This window comes from Mirounga angustirostris, unplaced genomic scaffold (genome assembly GCF_029215605.1).
Source record: "Mirounga angustirostris isolate CCGP_5_RB_7025 unplaced genomic scaffold, mMirAng1.0.hap1 SCAF_12, whole genome shotgun sequence".
NCBI classification, from domain to species: Eukaryota; Metazoa; Chordata; class Mammalia; order Carnivora; family Phocidae; genus Mirounga; species Mirounga angustirostris.
In genome coordinates, this window is record NW_026991720.1 from 91,751,661 (window position 1) to 91,773,983 (window position 22,323).

The 22,323-nt window shown below is 40.8% G+C and overlaps 1 protein-coding gene across 1 annotated transcript in view; it reads left to right on the forward strand.

Annotated features, from left to right (window-relative positions):
- The window catches only part of POU6F2 (POU class 6 homeobox 2), a 478,894-nt gene that overhangs the window by 100,760 nt on the left and 355,811 nt on the right, over positions 1-22,323 (forward strand). The window contains exon 2 of the mRNA XM_064575615.1: positions 6,818-6,989. Within this exon, the coding sequence (XP_064431685.1) occupies positions 6,818-6,989 (172 nt within the window). The remainder of the gene's footprint in view (positions 1-6,817; positions 6,990-22,323) is intronic.

The following is a 22,323-nucleotide window of genomic DNA, read 5'->3' on the forward strand; positions in this document are numbered from 1 at the left end:
GCAGCAAAATGGAGGCTGCCTCCTGAGGAAGGGATATGACCTTGGAGAGTCAGCTGCCTTCAGGCATCTCGGCCAACACTCGTGGCAGCTGGGAAATGAGTGGTTGGTGGTGAAGGGGGTTCTGGGAGGCACACCACAACATCCACCGCGGTGTAGACTTCTTTTCCAGCTGGACCCACGGTCAGTTGGATGCCTCACTGGGGGAAGTGGTGTGGTGGAAGGTGGTCTTTCTGTGCAATCCGTCTATCCTTCTAACCATATTCATGTATGTTTTCTGTGCATCACCTCACTCAAGTCTCACAGCGTGAGAAATAGAAAGCCGTGTTGGTATTGATGTAGACATAGTGACTCACTCATGGTCATGCAGGTGCTTGATGCTAAAACAGGGAGCGTCCACGAGTTCTTGGGAAGCCTCCTTAGTGCTTCTCTCTCGAAACCCAGCCTTCCTTTTGAAGTTTGAATGCCTGCTTGATATGCACAGAATACTCAGCTTGTTTATTTTGGGGCAGGGTCCAATAAGATCTCAGCCACACTAACTGGGAAGTGGAGAGATGGGGTAGATAGATAACAGTTGGGAATCTTGGGTTGAGGAAGGAAACTCAGGTTGGTATCAACATTTCGCTGTGAAAATCTATTGTGAGATGAACGAGGGTGCATTTGTGTAAGCTGTGTAATTAAGTTCATTATAATGTAAATTTCCATCTATTGAGTATTTGCCAAAAATGTGGGTTTTTCTGCTTTTCTCAAAACAATTTTTATTTGCAGTTTAGGAAGTGGCATTTAAAATGAAATAAGCGGCAGTGGGGGCGGTGGGTGAATTTATGGTATTTTTAGTGTTTGATCTTCATTAATTTTCAGGATTTTCAACAATAAATATATACTTACAACAATAGAAAACATTATAAAAATAAATTATGGTCTTATTTCTAAAAGTCAAATAGAATGTCTTTACAAATTATTGGCAGAAAGAGGAAATATTGCATGGTAAAAAAGTAGAAATGCCTTGTAACTTTCGAGGGAACTGGTTCTCATTAAGTATTATAATGAGAACCAACTGACTTAATAATATTTGGTAATTGGCAAAAGAAAGATAAAGATTGTTTTACTTCATGACCAAGGTAACAAAATTCACACTTGAAGTTTTCTTTCCCCAGGCCCATGAAAGTCTGGTTTTATCCTCTTAATTATCTGTGAATTATCTCCCTCTTCTCAGTGGGAGAAATTAAATACAAAATACGGTGCTGTCTTTGCATCTTAAATGGGCTGTAGGTAATTTGCCTACAGGTAATTTTCCTAAACTGAAATGTGGCCTACTAAGGGGGCGTGTGGGGAGCAGCCCAATACATTTTTTTTTCTTTATAATGGATATAATTTTTCTATTGAATTCTAGAAATAGATCTGTTGAGCCATACTTTGGCACTTCGCAAACAAATTAATTGTTTCCTTGGAGTTGTGAAGCCTGCCAGTCTTATTTACATTTCCCTCAAAGCCTTCTGATTGCCTGCTTCATAGTTGGTTTGTATGTACATAAAAATATGCTGGCCCCAGTTCAAGCTCGGTTTAGACGGGGGTGGCTATTTCCATCATGTGGCTGCCACTGGACACCGATGCTTTGCTGAGTTAATCATCTCGCTATCTTTAGTTTCTCTGACTATCAAATGAGAATGATTCTGCTTACAAAAACTCTGTTGGTTAAATCATCACAGGCCTTTAGCTGAATTATCTCTTTGTTTATCGAGGATTATTGTTGACAGCTGAGTGAAAGCCCAAGCTGAATTCTCTTCCTTCATACAGTGCCCTATATCTGCTCTTCAGATAAAGGGGGGTTACAGCAGAAATACACAGAGATACCTTTTTTTTAAATTAAAAGATTGTTTATATTATGGGAGAGAGAGAGAGAACAAGCGGTGGGAGGGGCAGAGGGAGAAGGAGAATCTCAAGCAGACCCCATGCTAAGCACAGAGCTGGATGTGGGGCTCGGTCTCAGGACCCCGAATCACGACCTGAGCTGCACGGGGACATCTGTATTTAAAAATTATATTAAAAGACATCAGGAACTAGTATACAGTGAGAATATACACAGTTAGTATATGCTAAGTTGTATGTAACCATATAGAAATAAACTGTAAGGAATATTAGTTAGGAAAAAGTTACTGAAGTGTGGGAAGCACTGGGCAGATGTGTACTTGCTGAAGCTTCCGGGTAATTTTTGCAGCATCATTGATAGTTAGAGCTGTAATTTACATTAGCAGTAATGTAAATGTAAATTTAGAATAAATTGTAAAGTGAGTTTCAAGAGGCACCAGATCCATTGGATAATGCAACAGAGATTACAAGGAGAAGTCCTTCCGCGGTCAGATGATTTGGGGAAATGCGGGGTTGAGCAGAGCTGACTCGGTTTCTTTCCTGGTAGACTCTTCTGTTGCATTTTCCATGTGGGTATGATTGCAAAACTCTTTTAAGTAGAGTATCTTTGGGGACAAGTGTTCTGTGGAATGCACTTTGGGAATGCTGTTTTATTCCAACCTTTTCATTTTCTAGATGAGAGAATTGAGGGTATCGGTGGTCAAATGATTTGCTAAGTTTCTGTAGACCATGAACCTGAATGCAAGCCTGGATGTTTGACACTGTCTGATGTCTTGTCTCTTACACTGTATTGTCCCATAGATTTCACACGAGCAGTGTTGGACAGACAAGGTTTTTGTTCCTAGAGTCTGCAAGGAGGAAGATACTACACACATGCTTTGGGAATCAGTTATCCAGAGTTTAACACCCTTCAGGGCCTGTAATTCAAGTTCTGGGACACCCCATGAGTTACTAAATTTATGAGACTTGGTTTTTTATCCAGTGCCTACTGGGCGGTATAAAAGGGTGAATCTACTGAAGCTCAAAATACAGCATCACCACACACGAGCTGTGTGGCTCTGGGATGAGTCACTTGGCTTCTCTGAGTCTCAGACTTGTGTCCCTCCAAGAGGGATTAATGCCTTGCATAGTTTGGGTGACATTACATATATCTGAAGCGCCTCTCTTCATTCCCTAGATGGGCCTGATTTCTGTTCCTTGACAATGCTCGAATGAGATTTCAGTCATCGTTGGGTAGTTCTGTCGCCATTGATCATAGTCCTTTCATTGGAGGACATGGCAAAATTCCTTGTTCAGATTTTGCTCATGGAAACCACCTCTCCTGCTTCTTCTTTTCTTGGCGTCTGGCTCTTGGGTCTCTGATGAGCCATGTGAGTCGTCATGGACTGACCTCTGCTGGCACCCGCCATGTCCTATTCCTGCACCTGCTCGCCACTCCTCCGTATTGAATCAGTCATTTTTCCTCTATCAGGGCTGATACAAGAATTGCAGAGAGGTCCCAGCTTCTTTGCCTGCAGTTGTGACAGTTTCCGATTTTTAAGTAAGAAGTCTTTGCTGCTTCTGTGTTTTGCCTCTCCTAGCTATTTCTGTTCCCATGTGCTGCTGCAGAGATCCTTGTGCAGGGTGCAATTGCCACTTTCTTGCATTCCCGCAAGCGCCTAGGTTGGTGCCTGTCGGAAAATCCTTTCTTCGCTCTGGCAGAAAGGATTTTTACAGACTGCCATCCCTTTTGGCAGGGGGAGAATGACTTCTGAACCGAGTGCTGCTTGAAAGGGGCACTCCCTCATCACTTATGACTGTACTCAGTGGTTACAGCTTGTGACACATTTTCAAATGGACCCCCCAGTGGTTGCAGCTGTGATTAAAAGCTGTCTGCTCTCTGCCTCACTGGGGGTTTGCTGTTTAACCATGTCATGCACATATAGATGTGGGCTACAGCTGCATCACGGAAAACGTAAAGTGTTTTGTAAGATGAAAAATCAAATGAGTACCTGGATGACAAACTCCTGAATTTCCTAAGCTCGAGTCACTGGGAGGCACTACTTGGGAACCTAGCCATGTATGAGGTACATAAAAGTAATTGAAGGAAGAAGAGCTAATGATCAGTGAATATATACCATCTGCCCATACATGCTTTGCACACATCAGCCAGACTGAGCATCTTGAAGATTTAAGTGCACTTGAACTTAGCAGCTACATTTCGGCCCCTCTGCGTGCTTCAGGATTCAGTTCGACCATTCACAGATAAAACAAGAAGAAAATAGTCTTTGTTTTGGGGAAGACTACCCAGATATTCTCCGATACCATGTTTGGTTGATCCTGGGTTTTGAATGCCATTCTAAACATGAGTTTGCCATGAACGCTGTCTTAAAAAAATGCTCAAATGAGCCGTGCAGCCTCAGAGATAGGGTGTGTCAAAGGCACGGGCCACAACCCTTCCTCTAGATTAGGGAGACTGAGTAGTCAACCTTTGGTAAGGTAAAAATGTACTAGAATTTAAACCTGGGCTCTTTACTTCACGTGAGGGGTACACTTACCAAAAGCGTGAGGCAAAACAGGGTTCCCTTCCCTCCCCACCCTGCTCCACTAACTGACTCAGAAGAATCCAAACGCGCATTTTCTTAGACGCCTAGGAAAGAAATTGGGGGAAAATCTGAGAATTTCATGTCTCCTTTCCCCTGGGCCTGCTTCCCCCACCCCCAAAAGTCAAGCGCTCCCAACCTCAGTGACCAAACACAGTCAATGAAATGCTAATCTATCACCAGCAAATTTAGGCTGACAATACCATGAATCGACCACATTGATGACATTGATTATATTTCAAATATTTACAATATGGTGAGACAAGCCTAATTTATTTTCTAAAGAGTTCAAGGTAGGTATCATGGATCCAGAGGGGGGAAACAATGGAGAAATGTTTGTGGTTGCTATCTGCGATAATCTGATGCTGACAGAGAGTAGTATTTTATTTAGTAATTAACAGTGTGAAGGGGAAAGGAGCTGTCATGTTGGTTCTTAAGCTGGGGAATGTGATGAAAGATGATATCTACGATCTCATCCTTTCCACTTGTTTAGGATTGTCAGGATGAGAAATGTCAGCATTATGAAAGCCCGGCTCTGCTCTTGATATGATAAAACCCTTCAAAAGCCAGTCTTTCTCTCCCTCATCCCCCTCCTTTCCCACTCTCTCTCTCTCTCTGCACTTGCTTTTTTATTTATCCTGTTTTGTTAGATGGCAGAAATATAATTCTTTTCTTTCTTCCTATTATAAGCCACCATTTTTGTTTTATTATATGTTTCACAACCTCTAATGCCCCACTGAAAATTACCTTGTTACATGACAGTGTTTCGAAGCCATGAATCCTTTCCACCATTCCCTCAGAGGTTTGAAACAGTCAACAGACTGTAAAGAATAAATAATAAAAAAGTATTGATTATTTTGATGACTGTGAGATTCAATTAAGTATTAATTTTGCCCTCCAGTGGACCTATCAAGGTATTCAAAAGGGAGGATTCGGCTCAGCTAAATGCGTGCTGAGTGCTTCAGCCTTAAATAGGGAGAAAATGTGTTTACCTACAGTATTTGAAGAAGAAGTGCACTGATGCACAGAGTCCAATATTTAAGTGCTGTGCACATTAAGCCCTGGTGACAGTGACATTGTTTTCAGTGGTATGAGTATTGACTAAAGAAGTGCATTTGATGACAGCTTAAACTATTTGTATTGATTAACATTTTCATAGATTATCATGTGTCATATCAAATTCACTTTTCAGGCATGAATACATTAAAAAAAAAAATAACCACAGGCATACCGCAACCAATGTAACGATGGGACAAGAGAGCATGCCGCCCCACCTGCTCTTGTGCTGGTCACCTGTTTCCTGCTCAGAAACCACTTAGGCATGAACTTGGCAATAAATAGCTCCCAGATAACGCAAAAGGGGCGCTTCTTGCTTTCCTTCTCCTTCTGCAGCCGGTGTTTGTGCCAAAACAATATCATGCATCTGAGTTTGCAAATGGAATAGCAGGCTCTCCTTGGGAAATATTTCTGATCCTAAGACGCCCTCCTAATGAGCTGAAGATAAAGCAGATTCAAATTATTGGGAAGGGGGGGAAGTTTGCCCTTTTTGGAGGTGATTTTTTGCTTTCTTTTTCTCTCATGCTCTGGGCGTATGATGCTCTGGTTATCGGAATTATTGAACACAGTTTGTAAGTATTTTTCCAATTCCTTAAAAAAATTTTTTTTGAACCAATTTTCATCTATTTTGCTGTGTATTGTTTGCTTTAACACATTCATTGGCTTTGGGGTCAGGCGCAGTCCCAAATCTGAGAGCACCGAAGTCAACTTCTAAGGGTGCTGATGGAATTTACATGAGAAATCTCTTTTATTCCATTGAAAGCCTTTCGAGGACTCTTTTCTCCCTATCTCTTTTCTCTGCTCTGGGGATAGGGTTTAATTGCTTCTCCCCCAGGGAGAGTGCTTCTTAAAATAGCCCGTGGTTCCTCCATAGGGTGCTCCTTCCTTTTTAGTGTGTTGCCGAAGTACAAACCCAGCACTTTCTTTTTTCTTACTGCATTAAAGACCGAACAAGGTGTAAAAACATTCGCACAAAAAAGCACATCCCACAATTAAAGCTGTGTTGGTTAGGTGGCTTTCAAAGAAGTTTTTTCGCCCCCCCCCCTTCTTCCCTCCGAAGCTTCCTGAATCTCTCACATGCTAGTTGAGCTTTAATAGGGTGGGGAGTAATGGAGAACTCCTCGGATCTGTAATAGCTCTTCACTTGACTGCAGCCAGCAATAACAGCGGGAGCAGATAAGAGAGAGAGGAGAGAGGGAGAGTGTGTGTGTGGAAGAGAGAGAGAGAGAGGAGAGAGGGAGAGGGAGAGAGGACACGCACACTAAAGCTGCCACTTTTTTTTTCCTCCCCTTCACTCTTTTCCCCCATCCCAGGATCCAATGATAGCTGGACAAGTCAGTAAGCCCTTGCTGTCAGCGCGGAGTGAAATGAATGCGGAGTTGAGAGGTGAGGACAAGGCTGCTACTTCAGACAGCGAGCTGAATGAGCCCCTGCTTGAGCCTGTGGAATCAAATGACAGCGAGGACACTCCCAGCAAGCTCTTCGGTAAGTCTGTCTAGGTATTTCATTTCAGCCCTACCATGTTGTCCGGAAGAGCAATCCACAACCCCCCCCGCCACCCTTTCCCTGTCGTTCATTCAATTTTCTTGTAAGTGCTAAAGAGGAGCTTCGCATCTTGGAGGGGCCCCACCGGAGCCCATTCCAGCTGGCTAGCAGGATGTCCTCCAAACTTTTCCCAGCAAGGAACTTCCTCGCTGCTCCTTGGGGCTTGTCTGATATTGTCAGAGTCCCCAGGGCTAGAAATTATTAAAAAAAAAAAAAAAAAAAAAAAGGAAGAAGAAGAAAAAGAAGAAGAAGATGGTAATAATAATCAGGAAATCATTTCCATTGTGAGAATTGGTTAACATTTATTGAATAAATATCGACTTGGTTTCGGGTTGCTTTGCAGCCTTTTGTTAAGGGGAAGGAGAGTAAAGAGTTATTATCTGTAGTCAAAAGACGGAAGAGGGAACTGAGAAATATCAATACGAGTCTCTCTGTGCCAGGTAAACAAAGGTGGCTACGGGGATTGCTCAGAGAAATGACATTTTTGTAATCACAATTAGAGTGGGCATCTCTCCTTCTAACAGGGGGACGGGGAAAGAAAAGAGGTCCTTTGCGTCCCTCCCCTACCCCTCTTCCCTTGACCAGATGTTTATAGGCTCTTCCTAAATGTGGAGGCAGCCCAGGACCTTTCAGGAATCTTTGTTCCATAAACAAAACAAGAGCGAGCAGAGTGCCACTCCAGCAGAGACATCTGTCATTCAAGCAGATGACACTCTGTAAGCCAACTCAAGCAACTGTGATCTCTAATCAGAAAGGGGAGCGGGTTGTTGAGGCGCGTGACTGACTGATGGATGGTGATAGATGTCTGTGCTGGAGAAGCACTTTATGGGATAGAGTGACATTAGGTTTTCAGAACACTTGCTCCCGAAACACTTGCTTTTAATTATTTTCCAGTGTTTATATACTTACAACACTGAATATATGTATGTACATACTAACCTGTTTATACCTATATATACTAACCTGATATATACACGTGATTTTATATGCATATATCAGGCAGAACACTGCTGGGTCGCAGGTTAAAAACACAGCCGTGTGCCTGAATGTCAAAGAAACACCACACCACCGCATAGACTGCTTTGTCAAGAAAGTCATTAATTCAGCTAAAAAAAAAATAAGCTTAATTTTTTTTTTAGCCTCCAGGAAGAAAGCAGCTTCGATAGTTTGGCAACTCTAGGTCAGCTTCAACAGAGGAAGCTTTCCTCTGATTTGAAATGTTCACTCAGTCAAACACTGAGGGGTGTTGCTGAGAAACTTTCTGTTTCAGATCTTCTGTTGGTAAAATACACCTTTACAGTTAAGAGTATAATAGATCCCAGTTTCAAGAAATTCTGTCATATTATGCTTTTTTCAAAAAGCAGCAATTCTACCTGGCACATAGATTTTTCTTTTCTTTTCTTTTCTTTTTTATACCTAGGCATTAAGGTTTTAGCATTTGGACTCTAAAGGAATATTTTGTTGCAGTTTCAGTTTTTATGTGTGTAGGGAGAGTCATGTCCTAGAACACTCATTTCCTTTCAGGGGGTTAGTGAGAGAAGTCAGATAAAATTATAAATTACAGAAAGGCAAAACCATGCTCCAGTCTCTCTGATGTTGGGGATGCATTAATACAAAGCATTTTGACTTTTAAAAAGTAATCAACTGTGAATTCAACAGAATCGCGGATAATGGATTACTTGCTCCTAAACTTTGCATGCAATTTAAAAAAGTAAATGCATTTTGTAGACTTTCACTTATAACCCCAACTTGGTTTTTTTTTCCTTTCTTCAAGTAAACCAATAGAGGGGTGATTAGTTTGGCTTCTCAACATTTGTTTAGATTTCCCACTGTTGAAAATTGTTATAGAATCTATTATGTCACTCTTACTGATTTGCATGCACAGAGACATAAGCTTTAAAAAAACAAAACCCAAGAGGGTCAGAGAGGTTTGAATTACAAGTTCATTGAAAATATATCTGAAGTGGAATATTTATGGGGTAAACTAAGGAATCAGAGTTTAGTGTAGAAATCGCAGTGGGTGTTAGAAGGTGCTCATCTTCACTTGAAAATTCTCAACTTCTGAATTTGTGAGAGGACACTGGGCAAAATCTCCATCTTACATCTGATATTCCTTATGTATTCGCTTAATTTTATTTGGCCTCTAGAGTGCTTTTTGAACACAGTGTGAATATTTTCCAGTTTCTGATTAGGTGAAGAAGCAACCAGGAGATGAGCAGTTTCGAAAACTTGAGGCAAAAGGGGGAGACAATAGGAGGCAGAGGGACTGGAATGTCCATCAAAAGAAGCACCCAATGTTCTTTGAGGCTTCTTTAGCTATTGGGTCTATTGTGCTCTATCCTGTTAATATCACCGGGACTTAGCCTTAGAAATCCCAGTTTGCATAACTGACTAAAACTTTTTAGAATAATTCCCTCCCGGGATTTTTAGCAACTTTGGCCACACCTAATGGGTGACAGTTTAATGGACCATCATTTTATTTGACATGAATACGCTCAAGTGTTTTTGTTCTTATACGTGGTTTTCATTACACTCTTTGCCTGACAATGAAGAATTACCTTTTTCCAGAATAACTGAGAGCATCCAGGTTTATCTGTCAACCATGATTTCCTAACACACTCTCTCTGACCATCATCCTCATGACATGCGCATTGCATTCTTGAAAACTGCTTTCCTAATGAAAGGAGCAGATTAAGACAATTGTGTGCATCTTGATGTGTTTACTTTTGTGGAGAGACATTTAGCAACAACAGGAGGCAAGAAGAGCTCAGTTTGTTTTTATTTTTTTGCTGCACCTGAGATTTCAGTACTGATGGATTTCTTTGGAGATTATTCCCCCTTCTGTATCTTGTTGAAATTAGCAGTCCAGAGCACAGGTCTGTTTCTGTCACAGTGTGGGCACCTTCAGCCCAAAACTGCAGGAGAAAGGCTAATACTGATGCCCTCTATGGATAAACAAAGGAAATTCCAGGAACCGTTGGGTCTTTTATGCCTCTCCTGAAATTGCACCTCTGCTCTTTTTTTTTTTTTTTTTTTAAAGATTTTATTTATTTGAAGAGAGAGACACAGCAAGAGAGGGAACACAAGCAGGGGGAGTGGCAGAGGGAGAAGCAGGCTCCCTGCCAAGCAGGGAGCCCGACATGGGGCTCGATCCCAGGACACTGGGATCATGACCTGAGCCGAAGGCAGACGCTTAACAACTGAGCCACCCAGGCGCCTCTGCTCTTAACAGCATCCAAAGGGAAACATACTGTCCAGAATGTTTCAGTGCTCCGTGCAGCTCAGAGTATCAGAAGGAGCAAACCAGGAGCCATATACCAGCCTCAGTAGAAAGTTCAGGAAAGGGCCCTTGTGTTTTATAAAGTAATTACATCTGAGGTAACATTTTGCTTAACTTGAACAGCTAGGGAAACTCAAGTACACTCAGGAAAGATGAATCCACATTTCATTGAGAAACGTGTGGTGAGGTAGTTCTCTGTGATATCATTAAGTGGTGCATTATTTATTCTTGGAAAGCCTGTAGAATGACTGTCTCTTTTCGGTCTGTGACTGTATTTTGCTAAGCTCTGAGCTGTGGGAAACAGTATGGAGGAGAACAGACTTGCGTGTCGGGAGGTATTATCAGAGAATTTGGCTCTGCGTCTCCCTGGGTTTTGGGTGCAGGATTAAATGAGCGATGCCACACGGGGCCAGCCATTTAATATGTGACTAGTGATGTACATATCCGAAACCATTCTCAAAACTGGCCTTTGGCAAACAATCTCAAAAGGAAGAGGTTGCTGTGTTTCTCGGGTGACATTTATTACACCCATGTCAATGTGGTGCTTCATTTTTAGTTATGCTCGTCAAGAATTCAGTGGTCCCCATTCCGTCAAGTTGGATGCTAAAATTCAAATGGTAGAGCATCAACAACTTGGTTGGGAAGATGGCCACAGGAAGGATAAAAGTAATATATATCCCCAGAAAAATATCTGTACTAAAGTTTTCCCATGCAGTCTCGGCTGAAGAAGTGAGAGCGCATAAAACGGGCCCTAAATATTTTCTCCCAGATATATTTGAAATTTGAAAGATGATTTATTAACCGTGTTCCTCCTGGGAGTATTTTTATTGTTTCAAGATAAACCTCATGATTGCTTTTCTTAAAGTCCCAACGACCTCGGGTGGCTGGGCTCCTCTGTGGCTCAGCTGCTCGATTGTACCCCACTGTATGTGAGTTGGGCACACAGCCTCAGAGCCCTGAGCTGGGATGTAAACAAAAAACCATTTATACACATGGGACCCGACGTAAAGAGTGCTGGCTGGTTTTCTGTCATGCTACTGTGTTTTTCTGGGTTAAAAGAAATTGCATATCATGATACTTGTAAGCGTGGGTGTTTTCAATATCATTTATCTGTGAACTTTCGGAAAAGGGTTGAAAGTTGGGTCAGTGATTCTTCCTTGCTGGAAAAGGTACCATCTGTAGGGTGTTTTCTTTTTCCTTCCCTTCCTGTTATCTTTCTCACAGAAACATGCATTCTAAGATTTTTTTTTTTTTTTTAAATCGCCATCCAGTTTGACTTGATGAGAATTTATGGCGGTGGAGTCGTTTTCAATGACAAAAGGATAAAGGATTAAATTGTCACCCCTTGAGACAGTGGTCTCTGTAGGTAGGGCATGGAGGTCATTGGTAGGGCATTATGGGGCCTGCACCTTGTGGTCAGGCTGCCTGTAAACGAGCGGAGGCCTTCATTATGGCATCACTGTATGACTTTATTGAAACCTCTTTCTCAAGGTTCCAATGCCTCAGATATTTATAATATTCTGATGAAATATGCTGGGGCCAGTAATCAGGATGTTGGGCTTAAGCCCAAGAAGGATTTAACTGGCAGGTGATGAGGAATATTCCCTAGAGAAATATATTTATTTACAATATCCATCATGCTTCTATATTTTTATGAGTTTTGATAGTCTATTAATGGAAAATGTAGACTATTTTCCACTGAAGAAAGAGTGTTTTGCTGGGGAACTATCAAAGGAGTATATTTCTAACTAAATAATTTGGATAACAGATTCTATGCCAAAGTAGTTATTTAAAAGAAACCAATAGAAACCTGTATTTGTGTAAGTCAATGAGATGCATGATAAGGTATTTGTCAAGCATCAGTTATGGTTTAATCGGCAAACAAATGCTTGTGGTGTTCTTCTCTGACTCCTGAGGGAGAAATGCACATTTAGATACATTTCTGAACATTTAGGACAACCTAATGCACCTAGGTATTTCTTTAAAAAAAAATCCAGTGTGTGTGTGTCTAGACAGATTCAGTTTTAGTGTTTCTCCCCCGCCACCCCCAGAAGACCATTGTGATACTGCCTAGATTAAGTAAATCCACTTTATTTTTATTTTTTTAAAGATTTTATTTATTTATTTGAGAGAGAGAATGAGAGAGAGAGAGAGAGCATTTGAAGGGGGAGGGTCAGAGGGAGAAACAGACTCCCTGCCGAGCAGGGAGCCCGATGCGGGACTCAATCCCGGGACTCCAGGATCATGACCTGAGCCGAAGGCAGTGGCTTAACCAACTGAGCCACCCAGGCGCCCAAGTAAATCCACTTTAAATAGCGTTAATGTGTAAGTTTTGAAATACAGATAAATCCATAGGCAATACACGGATGTTCAAACTTTTCACCATATTCGTTGGTTGAGTTACGCTCATTTCTAAGTGACACTTTAATGGAGGACAGTGCACAGTATGTGACATGAGATGCAGTGGGGACTCTCTTAGTGGCTCCCTTTTCTGTTTCTGCCGAGCCTGGGGTGCTCAGGTCAGACATCTGTTTAAAGAAGAAAGTTCAATATTGCAGTGTCTGAAGATGCTGTCCATGCTAACACATGAGCAAACCAAAATGCTGGTATGGTTTCACATTTTTCTTCTACCTTGATGGCTACGATTCTTATATTTTGTTGTCAATGTTGTTAAATGGTCCTATATAGGATTGGCCATAAGATAAAGTATTAGGAATTACATTAATCTGCACCATCACCCTTTTAAATGCTCTCCTTTTTGTCTTTTTCGCATCTTGGATGTTTCTGACTTAAAGGTTACAGGGCAATAGACTGGGTTTTGTAGTTCACCCAGCCCAGTTTGTGTCATAATTAATAAATAGAGGTGCATTCTCGATTCAAGCTCCCAAGGCTCGGCCCTTAAGTAGATTGCCTTCTTTCTCAATTACCCGATTTAATTATAGAGTTAGCATTCTTCTTGTAAGAATTGACCAAATAAAAATTTCCCCCACTTGAGAAATGAGGCTTAAGTGACTATTTCAAGTGGACCTTGCTTGCTATTAGACAGTAAACAAATGATTTGTGAGAGAACTGGTGCTTCCCTTTGATTGGCGATCTTGCTGGCTTATGTTTGGGGATTAATAATACATCAGACATCCACACATTAAAAAGAAAGTCGACGTGAAGGAGGAAGGGTGAAGGGTGCCGCTCTGCTATTGGGCTCCTGATTATTCTCAGGCCTTCCCTGGGTGCCGAGACGGGCCGAGGAGCAGGCACGTTTGCCCAAATATGCACCTGTCTCCACTTAACATGTTTCTTGATTTTCTTATGCTAAAGAAAAAGATAGCAAAGTGTTTATACCAGACTGGCACCCTGTTAGGGGGGCAATCTGTGTAAAGTTTCCTGCTGTCAGGTTAATAAATTTTTAAAAAATATCCAAAGGCAGAGGTAGCTAGAGAGAGTTCCTAGTAACAGTTGCCATTCTCCAGCGGATGGGTTTCTCTTTAATATCCAGCGTGGCTCTGGAATTTTCTTGTTTGTTGTCTTCCGAGGGACTATACTTTGCTGGTGTTTTTGTTCAGCTTTCCTTTTATTAATGACATTTCGGTCTTACTTTTAAAATGTTTATCCTTTAAAATTTCAAACGTCTTTTTTTTTTTTTTTTTAGAGGGAAGTAAGTGAGCGTAATTTGTTGCAATCTGGTATTTACAGTGGGGCATGTCCTTTCATGCTATGAGCCTGGACGAGGTTCTGAGTCTGTTAACATTGGACTTCTCTTTGGGAAGATCTTGGTAATAGTTTAAATTTCGTTATATATATAATACTATATATAAACTATTATATATATAATAGTTAAAATTCGTTCAGAAGGAGTATTTGGGCTTTGGCATTATGGGGGCTTCTGAGGATGCCTGTTTATTACGCATGTAGACCTGACTCAGCCTTTTCCATGTGAACTCCCACCTTCTGATTCTCAAAGTCAGATTTTATAAAAATATGAAACAAGTGCAGACTAGTTGGGTAACATCTCTTCCTCTGCATTGTGACACTACTTTGAGCTATCAAAAATGGACTCGGACATTTCAATGCAAACACAGAGGTCAGCGTGAATAACACTGACTCTCTTTGGGTTGAAGAAAGTCTTTCATTCTCAGAGAAATGGAAAAAAAAAGTTAAGTATTCAAAGACCATTATTAAAAACCACCTAATAAAGACGCATAGCTCTTGACATCTCTTTGTAACAGTTAGCTGCTACTTTTTGAACATCCTGGTATGTTATAGGAATGTCTTTATTTTATTTGAGATTTAAAATAAAATCCAGGCCTAAATTTCTCTTACAGTCTTTCCTTCGAAAGTGCTACATGTGGCGAGAATATACTGGTTTTTATTTTCATTAAAAAATTGGCCACCTGGAACAACATAACAGTCTAAGTCACTTTTATTAGAGGACTGCACTGCCCTTAAAACTAATTGAAAATATAGGGGAAAATGATCACCTTACAATGAGAGAAACTAAGTGATAGCATTACACAGAAACTAAATGCTTAAGACGTCTGTTATCCTGAAGACCATTTGAAAGTGGGATTCTATAATGAAGCGTGCATTCATTAAGATGGTTAAAAAATGTTCTTGGTAAAGAACTAAAGCAAAACCTGTTCATTTAGCCTGAGGACGAGGTAGACTATTAAGACATTTTTAGGACACTCAGAATGTACCAACGGTAGCCACCATGAAAAGATTTAACAATCTCGCAAATGTGTTCGTCCTGCTCTATGCTATTTGGCATGGGCAGTTTTCTCAGTGTTACTTCTTTTTTTGAACTAATCAATGTTTTGCACTTTCCAAATCTCTTGTGTTACTTTGATTTCTTCCTATTAATGAGGAGAAATGGTGACAAAAGTTTGTGAAAGCCAAGACACTCTTATTTAAAGACTAATATTAGCCTAGTGTTTTAAAATAACAATTGCACATTTTCCGTTTTCTTATCACTTCCATACTTTGTTTCCCTGTGTTTTCTGTCTTTAGCACTGTGAATGCACAGTGAATAAATGCAGTGCTATCCATGTAAAACGTGTGTGTGTCAAACACGTGTTGTGTCTATGGTGTGTTCTCCATATTTTCTCCTGTGTTCATATGATACTTCGGATTTGTCTTACTCACTTTGTCGTTTGTATGTCTTTTCTTTATCATAAAATTAATAAAGCCTAATTTATAATAATAAGCTTTTTTTTTTTTTAGTTCATGCTATCTGTATGTCACTTAAATGTCCTTCTGTACCTATGAATACTTAAAGACATAGTTTCCAGGTAAAATTATCAAAATGAATAGTTTACCAATAAAGGACAACTAATCATATTATATAGTATTGCTTCAGGCATAGTTGGGCTATTATCCAAGTTCCAGTGTCTTGTTTGAAGCTGCTCTTTACTGAGCAGAGGAGACAACAGGATTTCTCAGGATTTGTGCAGTTAATGCATAAAGAGATTTGGGGCTTTCTGTACAGTTTGATTTATAGGGAATATATACATTTAAAGCATACAAAGCTTGCTCAGATGTGGGAAGATGCTTGGAATCTAAATATTAGGAACCTAAATATTATCTACTTGTGGGCATACATTTCAAACATTTATCTTTTTCTCTTTTAAGTAAAAAGCATTTGTTCTCTAGCTTGAAAGCACAATTTTTGCCTGGAAGGATTTCATGGACCTAAATATACATTTACCTGTACACACATCAAGATAGAACGGGTGTTTGATGCACAATAAAGAAATCACATTTTAAACATTTGCTATTAAAATAGCATAGTGTACTTAATCTCCTTTGCAGTTCTTGATGGCCACATATGTGGTCATTTGTCTTTGAATAGCAATATGGCAAGATTTACTTTTATGAATGAATGGTTTGGGGTGACTTTTTGCATGAGAGAATCACCACCGTCAAAGTAGAAAGGCTGAGGGATTAATTTGATTTAAAAATGCAAACATTTGAAGCTGTTTATAAAGCATGAAAAATTATTACTGCAGAGTGAATTTTTGCCAACATCAACCAAGGGTAGAAGAGAATAAAAAATCAAATGGAAAAACACATTTTCCCGTATTTAGAAATATGTAGTGGTATGGGGGGGGGTGAAATGCCCTTTTCTAAACCTGCATTTTCTCTTTGATAGATCTGCTTTCATGTAGCAAAATATTGCAAAATAGAAATGTGTCAAAAAGGAAGCCCACTGTTTTCAAAAGGAGAAGCAGGAAAGAAACGTGAAGAAAGTGAACATGCTATCCATTAATCCCACTGTAATCTCTGCATGAATAGTCAGAAAAGGGATCATCTGGATTATGTGGGAAAACTTTCCTAAACTTTTAGAAAGAATCCTACGTCACTATTTTAGATGTTGACTGGCTCATCTCTTTCTGATGCCTAAGATTAAGGCAGGTTTTACTCTCAAGAGTCACTAAGAAATTAGTCAGATTCTCAGGGGTGCTGGTCTATTTCTTTGCTGTAGTTTAGAATCTTTCCTTCTGCCGTTGGATTCCATGTTTATCGTAATTTGTGAACAATCAGAATCTGCAGGCAATCAGAAAAGTGTCAAAAATTAGGCACCATGCTTTAAAGGGGATTAATGTCTATAGCTGCTTGCTTAAAACGATCAAACACGCACACACACACGAAAAAACCAAACAAACCCAGAACTGGCCGGATTGGACATCACTGATGGCATGGGGATGGTTGTAGGAGCTTAGGATGGTGGCCGCCTGTCTTGTCATCTGCAGTGTATCAATATGTTTTTATAATGATACAATAACCTGAACCCTGTAACAGTTTATGGTCCTTCTGAGAATTCTTATGGATTCTTAAAGTGAGGGAGGTCTGAGAAAAGATCTTGAAAGCTTTCACAAAATCTGGCTGGGTGACAGAAAAGTAGCATGCCTGTGATTTAGCTTCTATGGAATCCTATTGACTGGAAACATCATTAAACTTTTAAGTTAAAACAAACCCCACAAAACAAATAGTAGACGCGAAGGGTGCGGGGCGCCCAGAAGGACAGCTGAGATTAGGAAGCACTAAAGGCTCTGAGGGGAGTGGACAAATTCATTCAGCATGGTGTTGAACTTGAGATCCTTCCAAGGAATGGGCTTCTGTTTATGCACTGTTGCGAATATTGCCCTGGCATCCGCGTTAGGTAGGGCCTTTCCTTCATGGACTCTTTCAGGCTTGGAGGTTGCGTGTGCATTTTCCCCGGGCTATTTTGAGCCCATGATAAATAAAGAGCTGGAAGTTTGAATCCCGCACCAGTGAGGAAACAAGCCCAGAACCAGCAGGAAATAACCACGATGCCTGCCGCATCGGTATATGCACGGAGACCTCCGTCCTCTGAAGGTTTGTAACACTGCTAATTTCTCCGGACTTTTAAAAAATCCACTTCCACATGAGCTCTCAAAACCCATAAAAGTGTGGCATGTAAAGTAAATTGTTTGTCACTTGCTGATGACCTGCCATATTTATTGTCAGGAGAAATGGACATTAGTTGGAGAAGCAGTTGTTAAAGGCCAAACAATTTTTAAAGATGGCAAAGATGCGCCGCGGCTTTTCCTTTTTCTAACAATGAGCCGCCCCTTCAGACATCAAAAGACAAGATAATAAGACACTTCAAGCACAATTCAAGATTATACTCAACATCTAAAGGCTCATCTCTTGTCAGTTTGCATTTACTCTCCCAAGGATGTGATGCTTCTATCATCTTTCTGTCAAGGGGAGTCTCGCAGAAGAGACCAGGGCTCTTATTTCACACACTTAGGGTTTTTTATCAAATAGCCCACACTCGTTCTGATTCTACCAAAATGGGGGGATAATTTGAAGAAGGTCAGGCACAGGCACAAAAATCTCATATTGATTTGTGTGATTAGAAGGCATTAAAATTGCACGTTTATGTTAGTTGCTGAGATGTTGTGTCAGTTTATTTGGTAATACACTTTTGTAGCCTGGGAAGACAAAAAAAATAAAGATGACTTAAAATTTAAAACAGACAGCTGAAAGCCGAAATTGGTTCCTTTAATGTGGCCGTATTTGACCATTTAACAAGTGAACATAAAAATAAGGGAATGGCTTAGTTTAACAATATTTGAAATTAGCTTATCTAACGAAATGCTTCGTTCAGCACCAAAGCCAAACAGCACAGTTGTGCCTATCGGAGGAAAGAAATATATAGGTGAGATTATTTTTTAAATACTTGAAACATTGATTTCATATATTTAATATATAGGTAAAAGGGGATGACATTTTCAATATAAATGTAATTATGAGGCTGTTTTATACTGGTCATCAAATTTTTAACATTTGGCGCTCTTTGAAATTACAACATCATTATATGTGTCATTTTATGCCATTCTTAGTATATGTGCCCTTTTCCAGAGAGGATACTAAAGAATGAATAAAGGAGTTTTAAAATTATTATTATTATTATTCTCTGTCAAAATTTATCACATTTCTTCCTTTGCTCTCTGACAGTCACGAAGCTGTACCAGATAACATTCTTTTTTTTTTTTTTTGGTGGAAAGAGCACATCTATAGAAGTTAGAAGAACCCGCTTTTCCTCTCAAAATAAAGCAATTGATGAAAATAAGACCATGATATCCTGGGATCATTTCTATATTGAATCTTTGAAATTACTTTTCCTAGGAATTTTCATCAATCCTCTGTGTCTGCGTTTCTTATATTTCTCTTTTATGCTGCGAAGTGTTTTGAAACTGACTTTCATACTTTTGTGCTACGTTTCACGTATCAAGACAAAGGAGATGTGCATATGCACAGTGTAGGGACAGCATGGTGTCATAGAAACCCATAATTGGTTCTGTTTCTTATATCAGCCTTTTCCATGCTGTGCAGTTTGTGTATTCCACATTCAACAGTTAATTCATCCACTCAACAAGTTGAGTGCCTGTTCTTTAGTAGGAGCGGTGATGCGCTCTGTGGGCTCAGCAGAGAATACACTGGAAGGAATCAACCGCCCAGTCCTGCTCACCCGCTACACTGGATGCTGAGGATGCAAGCATGAAGCAGACAGGGTCGCTCCACCCTCAAATAGCCCACAACCAATATGGTATTTTGACATTCTGCATTTCCTGTGACTCTTCAGGAAATCTTCACCTTCAAAACCATGCATGTCAGAAGTAGTTCATTGGTCAAAAGCCTAAACAGTTGAGAAAAACGATTATCCCCAAAGAAGTGAGGAAGAAGAAAGGCTTCTTAAGTGACTCAGGACACACTGCATTCATGATGTTTTCATCACAGGGTTTGATGCTTATGCTCTAAAACACAATTGCAATTCTTCGGCCATTGTTTCTCAGTCTTGTCCGAAGGTAGAATGAACTGGATTTATCTTTTCCTCCCCGTCTCTCCTGCCTCCTTTCTCCTCCCAAAATTCTTGTTTGTTTATCGTGTAACATGATGTAGGGGGTCCAGGCTCTGGAGTCAGGCTGTTTTTGTTGGCTGGGTGGGCGAGGTACAGAACGTGTGTAGGCCTCGACTTCCCCATCCCTGCATGGAACCATTGATGGTACTTACCTTATGGGGCAGCTTGACATTGAAATGAGGTGACGCGGGCTGAGCCCAGCATTCAACGATACCAGCCATCCCACACTTTGTTAAGAGCTGAAACTTCACTTGCCGTTGTTAGAAGGAATTTGATTCAATCCTAGCAGCAGATATCAGAAAAACCCAACAGGAAATTTCTGAGGCCTTCAGAATGAGCCACACTCCTCCCTGAGGAAGTGTCAGCCCCCAGGGCTCTCTTGGTCAAAGTAAAGTTCTGGGGATCTTTTTCTCCTGATGACAACACCCCTTCCTTCTTCAGTACATTGGGCACCGCTTTCCTCCAGAGTCCGTTTAGAAAAGGATTCAGGCTTGTAAATAGATGACAAGCAGAGGAGGCAATAATTCACTATTTTCATCTTGAGGAGTATGTGGGCAGAGTGATGGGCAAGGATGGAAGTGGGCAGTTACATATCTTACTCTTCTCTAAATTTAAAATATTGGAGTGTGTGTGATTCTTTCAAATCATAGAAATTTTAAAAATAATTTTGGCACTGAGAAGTGATATGAAACCAGATGTCCGTGGGCGACAGCAAATGCTTCTCTAACATGTGGTTATGTCGCTACCCTGATGGCCGCCTGCCTCTCGGTGCTTTCCCTCCAAGGCGTGTTCCTTGTCTCTCCAAGGGCGTTTGCCAGCTCTCAGGCCAAGCCCTTATTTCTTTCCTCCTGGACCACATTGTTGCCAAAATTGGGAGCATAACATTTGCCTCCAATTCAATGCTCAGAGATCTTGCTGAAGATGTTCACCACAGCAAGGTGAACTCCACAACATTTCAGAGAGAGAAACATTCCACTGAACTCCCAGGAAGATGGGGGGAGAATGGCTAGGCAGAAGGATTGTAACCATGGTTCAAATCACTGCTCTTGACCTACGCAGAGGGGTATGATTTCTTGTACCCCCATTTCCTCTTTATAGCATGAGAAGTCGGATCACATCTGACAAGGTGTTGAAGATTATGTACAGGAAGGCAATTGAGGTGCCTGCACGTGGGGAGGGGGTGTTTCAGAAATGTGAGGTTCTTTCCCCCTCCTCTTAGACCAATAGGTGTTCTCTTTCTCAGGTCTGAGAAATGACCCCATAGGGAGCGTGGATCAGACATTAATGGTCAGATGAGGTAGGTGTTTTGAACACTAAGGTCGGCTTTCCTAATCTAACTTTCTCCGTAAAAGCCAGGACTGGAGCTAGGTATACAGAGAATCATCTCTGCTCCAGAAGTAAAGAGGATTGAATTAGCTTGTGGGTCTTCTGTGTCCCAGTGGGGAGCTCTCTTCTGCCTCCACAGTAATGCTCTCCTCTAAGAGCGTTACTTATGTGTTAAGTATTGGAATTGAGCTGCAAGTAGAAATCCATGGTGTCTTCATTCCTTTGGGGATTTTTATAGCCAGTGTTTAATTAGGACTTTCTTATCTTCCAGAATGAACCCTTTATACATTTTTTTAAATGAATAAACCAAAAATAAAATGACAGCCTCAAAAAAGTCTTTCAAAAAGCCACATTTCTAAGAACTGAACATGCTGTGAAATTTAAGTAGGTTAAATTGACATTTGAGGCCATATTTAGGGGGAAATGTGTTATGACATTTATTAAGGATATTTAGAGATTTTGGTTGATGTTGCTAAAACCTACTTCCTTTTATAGACACCACCAAAGAAGTCAGGATCACTAGGGGAGCATCTTTCCATTGTGGTTACCATGACAACCCCACACATTTTTAATTAATATTTATCCATGCCGCCTGTGCATTTGTCAGAAATTATTGGCACTTCTGAGGTGCCTGGGTGGCTCAGTCGGTTGAGCGTCTGCCTTAGGCTCAGGTCAAGATCCCAGGGTCCTAGGATCAAGCCCTGCTTCGGGCTCCCTGTTCAGTGGGGAGCCTGCTTCTCCCCTCCCCCTTGTACTCTCTCTCGCTCTCTCTCTCTCTCAAATAAATAAATAAACTCTTTAAAAAATACTAAGTGGAAGAGACAAACTTTCCTTGAAGCCAGTGATAGTGACCATCTCCTTCATATAATGTGTCTCTTTGACAGTTTTGACTTTCTTCATTGAGTGTATGTACAGGATGTTTTGTCTCTTACTGGTCCCAGCTTTTATTGCCCTCTGTGATCTTGTCGTTGGGTAGCCACACAGATCGGTCTCCACTTGGCTGTGCCACTGGGTAGTATCAGCCTGGAAAGGATGATGTTGGGAAATCTAACACAAAGTTGGGGTCTATGAAGGGTTTATATTGTAGAGAGAGAAGAAAACTCACCTCTTCAGACTGTGCTGTAGATTGGGTACAGATTTTTTTTAATATATATAATTTTTAGAAGATTTTATTTATTTATTTGACAGAGAGAGACATAGTGAGAGAGGGAACACAAGTAGGAGGAGAGGGAGAAGCAGGCTTCCCGCGGAGCAGGGAGCCCGATGCGGGGCTCCACCCCAGG